At 40.6% G+C, this 8,752-nt stretch overlaps 1 protein-coding gene and 1 pseudogene across 1 annotated transcript; both read left to right on the top strand.

Moving 5' to 3' along the window:
- Window positions 1-1,512: 1,512 nt before the first annotated feature.
- Window positions 1,513-6,529, top strand: LOC141830939 (uncharacterized). The gene is made up of 2 exons (XM_074718389.1): window positions 1,513-2,009; window positions 5,874-6,529. Exons 1-2 carry the CDS (start codon window positions 1,564-1,566, stop codon window positions 6,379-6,381), a joined length of 954 nt encoding a protein of 317 aa, XP_074574490.1. The 5' UTR covers window positions 1,513-1,563; the 3' UTR covers window positions 6,382-6,529.
- Window positions 6,530-6,871: 342 nt separating this feature from the next.
- On the top strand, window positions 6,872-7,815 carry LOC141830378 (uncharacterized; annotated as a pseudogene).
- The last annotated feature ends 937 nt before the right edge of the window (window positions 7,816-8,752 follow it).

Here is an 8,752-nt window from a genome sequence, read left to right as displayed (position 1 = left end):
GCCGACTCGAGGAGATCTCGGTGGTTGGGTTTGAGGAGAGTAGGTCTGACATTGTTTGACATCAAGCATAGACATGTGACATCTAGGGGACCAGATTTGATAACCTCATAACTGCCCTGATTATTTTGCAACAATCATTGAATATCCTGCTTCTATTTGACACATTATGTGCCAATATAAGAACGTTCGAGGGAGGCTGAGTCTGACATCCTTGTAATCGCACTCCTTTTATGCCCTTTGTCTGTTACATTCTTTAGGAGTTTGTGTGGCCTACGAATCAGGCACAAATTATGAGGTCTAATGCGGGGAGGTTGAGTGGTTGAGATGTTGAGCTACCGAGTGATCGAGAGGCTGAGCTGTCGAGTGTCCAAGTTGCCGAGTGGCCGAGTAGCCTAGTGGCAAAGAGGCCGAGTGATGGAGTTGTCGAGTCGCTGAAGAGACTGAGCTGTCAAGTGGCTGAGAGACCGAGCTATCGAGTGGCCGAGAGACTGAGCTACCACGTGGCAAAGTAGTGTAGTGGCCGAGAGATTGAGTTGTCGAGTGACCGAGCTGTAGAGTGGTAGAGTAGCTTAGTGGTCGAGAGACTGAGCTGCGCCGAGTGGTCGAGCTACTGAGTCTCAAAATGATAGTCTATTCTGTGTTGACTATTGACTTTTGCCGTAACACATCAGTCTATCTCTTGACCACCAATGCCACATAAGATCGAATCTGCCACATTAGTATCCTAAGTAGATTAATCGTCCAATTGAGTAGAGTGAGCTTGTCCAATAAAATAGATTGGATAAACATATCTAATTAATTTAAATTATATAATTAACCTCACTTTGAAATATATATTTTTTGCATATCAAATATATAAAAATATTTTTAATGATACAGTAAAACAGTAAAAATAATATATTTTCCATATAGTTTAATAGACATTTTTTTTGAACAATAAATATAACTTCTCTCGGTGGGCAACAAAACCATCTTTCAAATACTCTCCAAATGCTAACCATCGACATTTCATCACAATATATTCGTTATAAAAAAAATCTTAAAATTATACATTGACATAATATAATAAATATTAAATTTAAATTTATGCACAGGACTGTGCATATATTATTTTATATATTGAACAATATTTACAAAATATTAGAGTGGCTACTGGATGCCCCCGGGGCATAGGTGAGTTAGTTACAACGCAGCAGACTTGTAGAAGAGGACAAGAGTTCGAATTCTGGCGAAGCCAGGCAATACCCTCCTGCGTCGTAATCAACTGCACTTTCTCGATTTACCTCCTCACAGATGGTCGTAGGACCGACGGATTTTTTTCAACGGATTTTTTTTTTGGGAAAAAAAATAATCACGGAAGTTGACTTGGCGGAAGCTTCTGAAATCAAAGTCTTATTTTCTAAAATCCTTTATCTGAATCATTTTCGGAAATTCAAAAAATAATCTAAATTAAAATTTTCTATTTGGGGAGTGGCCCCCGGTCACCTCACTCGTCCCCACTGAGGTCATTATTCGTACTCTTTCGAGTAATATCTCGAATCCTATTCCTATCTCTTCGCTAAAATGGATCTGTTCCCGATGGCTTTCCTTCTCCCTCTCACCGATACAGCCTCACACCCTGCCGTCAAACCCCAATACTTCGGTCGGACGATCGCCGGCAATTGTGGTCCCCGCAAGAGAACAACGGCCTCCTGCTCTGCTCGTGGTCCGGTCAAGGACGATGTCAGGGAGAGGGTGATTAGGGTTTGCGATCCTCTGCGCGGCGGCGCCGGCCTTGTCCTGTCTCCGATTCCGAACCTTCCGCTCCTCGGCAGCGCTTCGCCTTCTTCGCTCCCGTCTCCTTCCCTCAAGCCGCAGCAGCAGAGGGACGAGGAGGAGGAGGAGGAGGAGGAGGAGGAGGAGGAGGAGGAGAAGCAGCGGTATTATGTTAACATGGGATATGCAATTCGTTCCTTGAGGGAGGACTTTACTGATATCTTCCAGAGGGAACCCAACTTCGATATTTATAGGTTCAAGATCCCTCTCCCTTCTTGTTTTTGGTTTATGGAAAATGATTTTTATAGTAATTAAGTAATTGATTTATGGGAATTAATTTGTCTTTGTAAGAACCGCTCGAAAGCTTATTTTGTAGATAAATCACAACATGTAAAGACTGCGTGCCGACTATTTAAAGCTAATTTGGAGCTCGTTTGGGGTAAGTTTGTTGAAGGTAGGCCTAATTGAGTAGGTGTGGTTCGGTTGAGGTGGATTTAGCTGACCTAGATGGACGAAGTTTGGAATGAAGTAGTTTAGAAGAATGTTTATGATTTGGTTGAACTGGAGGCTGAGCAACGAGGGGAGAATTATTTAAGGCGTATGGGGAACAGCTGAAATGAATAATGCAAGGTGGAAAAAGATGGAGGTGGATCAGAAGTAGACCGAAGTGGAGATGGGTGACAAGTTGGTAATCCCTTTAACCTCTAGGATTAGTGTAGCAAAATAGTGGATGAAATCCTCACTTTTATAGGCTTTAGAGTCAATGCCCATCATGGTTAGGGCATTAGGTTAATCCATCCTTGGGACCATGACCTTGACCAAACTTCTCCATTTGTTGCGTCTAAAACACACACATTTAGCCCTATTCATACTATTAATTATCCATCATGGACACATGTCAACATCTTGTGAAGGTATCGAAAGACAATTCCAAGTAGAGGTGTCAATAGGTCATACTTATGCCAAGCACAACCCAAGCTTGGGTCCTTGCTTGGACCTAAGCCCACCTTGGCTTGCCAAGAGGCATGTCGAGTTTTGCCCAACCCAACTCTTTTCAAACAATGCTTGGTTTAGACACTCCAAGACCAATTAATTTTTTCTAGTGTTAAAACTTTTAGCGAATAGTTTGATGGATTCATTCATTGAACATTGCCTGAAAGACTAGTAATCTAATGCGCAATACTCATCCTTTTTCAATCGGGCTTGGAACCGACTTTGGCGGGTTTAACTAATACTTTAAAATTATTAAAAAGTTAATAAAAAATTATTTTTAAAAAAAATTAAAATACTAATATTATTAATTTTTATTAACTATACTAATACATAAATTTTTATTACAATAGATTCTTTCTCAGGACTCTGTATTGGCGGGAGTTCGTGCACCGAGTTGTCATTTTTTTATATTAATAGATAAATTTTAAATTTGTTTTAAAAAAGATTAAAATTGAACTATACTTGAAGTAGGCCAAGCTCAACTCGCGAGTCATATCATGCTCAAAACTGGATTGTGCTTAGCTCGTGGACTGCTTGCTAAACCCATTGATGGTGTTGGGCCTTCAGACCTGATTGGGGCCACAAGTGACCTACCTCATTTGGCACCTCTAGTTCTAGGCACTCATCCCATTGTTTAACATTTAGATGGTAGGAATCACCAAGACTTTTGGAATTAAAATAATATTAAAATTGAAAATAAAATTATACTGTATATATATATACATACATGCATACATACATACATACATACATATGCTTGTATCCATATATGCATACATATGTATTATATATATACCAATTGTATGCCTATTCAATTTCACAAACATATAGAAATGGAAACATTTCATAAACCAAGAAGATCAAAATCACAACAAAGTATAAAATCGAATAATTCAGTCATATATCGAAATTGCCAGAAAATACATAGCAAATTGATAATTAGTGTCATGAAAAAATATAGATTAAATAACTAGTGTCACATTATAATCAAATGAACCAATAATTTTCTATTTTTTAGACTTGCCTAGACTACCTAGGTGCTTTGCTTGGGCTGCCCAGGTTGTCTAGGCAGTCCACCTAGGATACTTTTGAAAGGGCCACCTAAGAGGAGTTCCCTAACCACTAGGTGAAGCAGTCCCTTATTGCATCTATCTAGGTGGCTACTTAGAATGCCATTTAGAACAATACGTCTAAGGGGTCTATGGAAATAATAGGAAATCCATCGATTTGCTTAACCAATCATGTGTCACTTCCCCATTCATTGTTGCCTAAATACACTAATTGAGCTTTGTTCACAATTACCAATCATCCACATGTGCCAACATCTTAGTGATTCGTGGAGTAGGTATTTTTGGCCATATCAACTTCCTTATTCTCCATTCTTCCATCTCTGAATTTCATTTGTATTAGTAGCTAAGTGAGATTAAATGTGACCTGTGAAATCAATGATGATATCAGTGGTTCTGATATTTTTTCCTATATAACTACATTCTGCCGATTCACATTATAGGAATTTGTTCAGCACACAAAACAAGAACTATAGTTTAAAATTCTATAATGAAGTCAATATGCCTAATTTTGGATGACGAAATTGAATATACAACTCTCCTATCTGAGGATTTCTGGAGTATAAACCCAGAACTCAATAATGAATCTATATTCTGAGAAGGTAAAAAGATATGGACTAGTAAATGAGAACTCATATCTTAGTGATTCAATTTGAGATAGCAAAAATTTAGGCAATCCATTAGAAGTAATTTCACAGTTTGAGATCTTTCAAAGGAAATGATGTTGAAGTCAGATATATCTTAGGAGAACTGGAACTTGAGTGCGAATTAGATTTGAATATCTCACATTCCTGGCTCAATGATGGATCACCAAAAATTAAATTTAGTCTATCTAGATAGAGGCCGTGGCTAGAATGCTCATGCTACTACCAAGATTTCAGAGCCTCTAGACTATGTGAAAAGGCTATACAATATCCTTGGAAATTCTTCTGCTAAGAACATTGGAACCCTCAGAAACCAAGGAGTTTCTGACTAAGCAGATCGATCAGTTCCACTTTAGAAAGCTCTTCAGTTTTCTGCTGTTGAAGTTTATAAATGGACTTGTCTTCCCCATAAGGAAAGTGCATGATGAAGTTTTAATACAAACTTTGCATGAAGTGAAAGATCCATTTGAAGTAGGGTCTTAGTGCAACAAAAATAGACCATTTTAAAATAAATTGGTGCAATAAATAAACCAGACCATGATCTACATATTTATTGGCAATTTCTCCAACTGAAGATCATTATTCATGACAGCATTAAGATGGTCAATATTTATTCAGTTATATCGTGCATAATTTTGGCATGTCCGGTTTCATAAAGTGACCTAAGTGAGAAATAACCTTTTCACTGTCGAAGGACTTTCAATCAATGTCAAATATTCAACTATTATATAGGTTTATGATATTTGAGTTGCACGTGCTGCATCATTTCAGTGTTCTAAGGTTGGGGTACCAAAGCTGGCAACTAGTCACCAATGGTTTAGATGCTCCCAGAAATAGATATGGAAATAAATTGGTCATATAGCAATTTTACTTCTTCCAAAATTTGACATCAAGCTGAGGTATTTCCCAACAAAGAGGACAATGAGTTAAAACTAGATGTGTCTCACCGATAACACTTGTGCCCTTCCACATGAGACCATCTTCTGATGATATGATTTTTAGAAAAACATATTATTCTGTCTCTTCATCATCTCAATGTCAATCAGAACACATGTTTCTCTTTAGTTTTAGTGTCTACCACTAACAATCCAATGTTGTGAGTAGCAATGTCAACTCTTGAGCACAATTTCATCGTTTTACTATGCTGCTTTAGAATACATTAGATTTTTTGTGTATGCCATATTGCCTCTCCAGAAGAATGCTCGCTGTCAATCAATCATAAATATTTTATATTTCTTATCTGACAATATGTTTGGTTTATAGCAGCACGATACGTTGGGTAATTAGCTTACACTGCTTCAAACATTGTTGAATGTTACTGTATCCAATTATGATTTGTAAAACCAGCATACGTGCTGCATAATTTATAACTACTAATTATCCTGGCTAAGATACATGTTTTGTTTTGGTTCAGGGATGATATTGTCTTCAAAGATCCTTTGAACTCCTTTGTTGGGATAGACAATTACAAACGTATATTCTGGGCACTCAGATTCACTGGAAGTATTTTCTTCCGAGCTATAAGTATTAATATCGTGAGCATATGGCAGCCTGTAGAGAATATAATAATGATTCGCTGGATTGTTCATGGTGTTCCTAGGGTGCCTTGGGAGAGCCATGGCCGGTTTGATGGGAACTCCGAATACAAACTCGACAAGAACGGAAAGATCTATGAGCATCGCGTAGACAATGTTGCTCATAATACACCAACCAAGTTCAAGGTATTACCAGTGGAGGAGCTGATTCAATTGCTTGGTTGCCCATCGACACCAAAGCCAACATATTTTGAGTCATCACTGCCCAATGCCATTTCTTGCCTGCCATTTTTGTTTAGATTCTCGTGGATCAGATGCTACTTGGTACTCTACCTAATTATTGCATATAGACGTGCTGCAAAGGACTGCGAACTCTCTGTACGCTAATATTACACTTATCAGTTGACTGTATCGTGAATTTGATTTTGTATAGTATAGAATAACGCTTTATGTGTATATGTTCTTAGAATTGTTGTTGCATATTCTGATAGAAATGTAGCATGGAAATTAATAATCAGACGTTGCTTAAAAGTTTTGATGTCGATGTTAGCATGTTCATTAGAAGGCTATCGGTTCATGAGAGATTGGTTTTTTCTTGTCCTGGCCAAGTCTGACATGGTACGATCTATACTGTGCCAAACCGGACCGGACCGGACCATAGCGAATTGCCCGACGAGTTGGACACCTCTAATTCCTCTAAACTCTTATATGATTACTATAATCAGTTTCCTCCTAACCTTAGAAAGCAACGCCGACCAATCTTCCTCGTCTCCCCAATCTGTCTTCCATCTCATTTCTGTCTTCTACCTCGTTTGACAGATGGAGTTGAATAAAGTTGGTAAAATACAGCAAAACGCAGCTAATCATATATATCAGCATGTTGATTCATTGCATGATCCTTTCGCTGCTCTGTAACCTTCATCCAATTCTGCCATCCTTACGGCTAATCTCTCATGGAAGCACCTTATTGGTTGCTGCTTTGCTCCCTCTTCCTTTCTCTCTTTCATTCTAACGCCGCTGCGCCCGACTTTGCTTCCCTGAGCGCCACCATCCGCGACAGCGCCTTCGGCGTGTTGGGCCACCGCCGAACCGGCGTCGCCTACTCGGTGCCTTTGCCTGCCGACCTCTCCGGCGTCGCCGCCTCCGTCGAACGCATTCGGAGCGGCGTCTTATGGACCGACGGCGCTCGCCTCGGGTCCGTCAGCGTCCCGCCGCGGACGACGACGGCGCCGTTTGTGAGGAGACTCGCATTCGTGTACCAGGACCTCGGTAACCGGTCGTCGTCCTTCTTCGACGGCGTCCGTGGGTACGCCCTCGCGTCGACGGTCGTCGGGTTGAAAGCCTACGACGCGTCGTTGCATCCCGGCGAGGAGGTTGAGCTGAGGACCCTCGGCGGGCCGATCATTGTCGCCTTCCCGAGCGTGGGCGGCATTAAATGCATGAGGCTCGGCACGGCGGCCGAGCTGGCAGACGCGGTATCGGGGAACGCATGCGGAGGTTCGGATGGTGTGAGGCCGAATGGGGGGCAGGAGGTGGATGGTGTGGGCAGCGTCGTTCGGCGGTGGGGTGGTTGTGGTGGCGGTGGGAATCATGATGGTTAGGTGGAGGAGAAGAAAGAGAAGGGAGAGGATGGAGAGGGTGGCGGAGGACGAGGCAGCTCTGGGGACGGTGTGGGCAGGGAAGAGCAAGATGCCATCTGCTGGCATGTGCAGGACAGGGCCGGTGATTGAGGATGCATCTACACCATGATGATTCGATTCCATTAACTGCAACGAAAATTTTAAATTTTAAATTTGTATTTTTCTAAGAAACAAAATGTGTTTCAGGTGGAGTTAGTGAGTGAGTAGAAATTTGTGTCTGTGGATTAGAGGAATATTTGAATTCTATACAACGAGTAGTTTTATGATTCCTAGTCACAAGGCATGTTCCTCGAGAAAGATTGACTTTGCATGGATGGAGAGATTCGCAGTAAAAAATTTACTTGTGAAATATGGAAGATAAACCTTTATGCAAATTGAATAGATCAGGAGTTCCAGTTTCTCTCAGAAATACAGGAAGTGCTGCAGACATGGCTAAGAATTAGCTGAATCACAAACTGTTCCCACCATTTTCTTGATGTGTAAAATGAAGTTAACATTAACATTAAGAGCAGCAATAGATGACAAATTCATGCATATCACGATTCACGAGCTTCCCTAGCCAAATTGGAGCCAAACGCCCCTTGTGGCTTTCTAAATAGATACAGTTTAGGTATTCGCAGTAGTTAGACTATGACAGTGATATTCGGAGTTAGACTATGACAGTGAGGAATTGTTCTTTAATGATCCCAAGAAATTTAACTTCTGGATTGTAATGTATGCTAGGATTTAGATATGCTGCTGCTGCTGCATGAAGGAGTGAGTGAACTGGTAGAGAGAAGTTGCCCCTGGTTCACCCCGGAAACATCCCTAAACACTTCAAAAGAGGTTTAGAAACGGCTGAAATTTCTTCAACTTCAGTCCAAACTTCATTGTCATCAAGGATATCCATGTACCAGATGCATCAAGGTCCGTTTGGATAAGAAGATCGAAGATGAATATTCTGAGTTATTAAACGTATGCTTGAGCGAACAAGATCCTCACCTCCTGTAAACTTCCTCGTTAGATCCAGTACCCAAGAGTCTGGTTGTAAATCAATTTTGCAACCATGTTTTTCTCAAAGTTTCTGTTGATAGCCCTCTAAGTACTGAATCACCATGAGCCCCCAGCATAAGGTGATA

Source organism: Curcuma longa, chromosome 6 (genome assembly GCF_044706935.1).
Source record: "Curcuma longa cultivar G26 ecotype Majalengka, Jawa Barat chromosome 6, ITB_CL_G26_1.1, whole genome shotgun sequence".
NCBI lineage: Eukaryota > Viridiplantae > Streptophyta > Magnoliopsida > Zingiberales > Zingiberaceae > Curcuma > Curcuma longa.
This window is presented reverse-complemented; position numbering and strand designations above follow the sequence as displayed.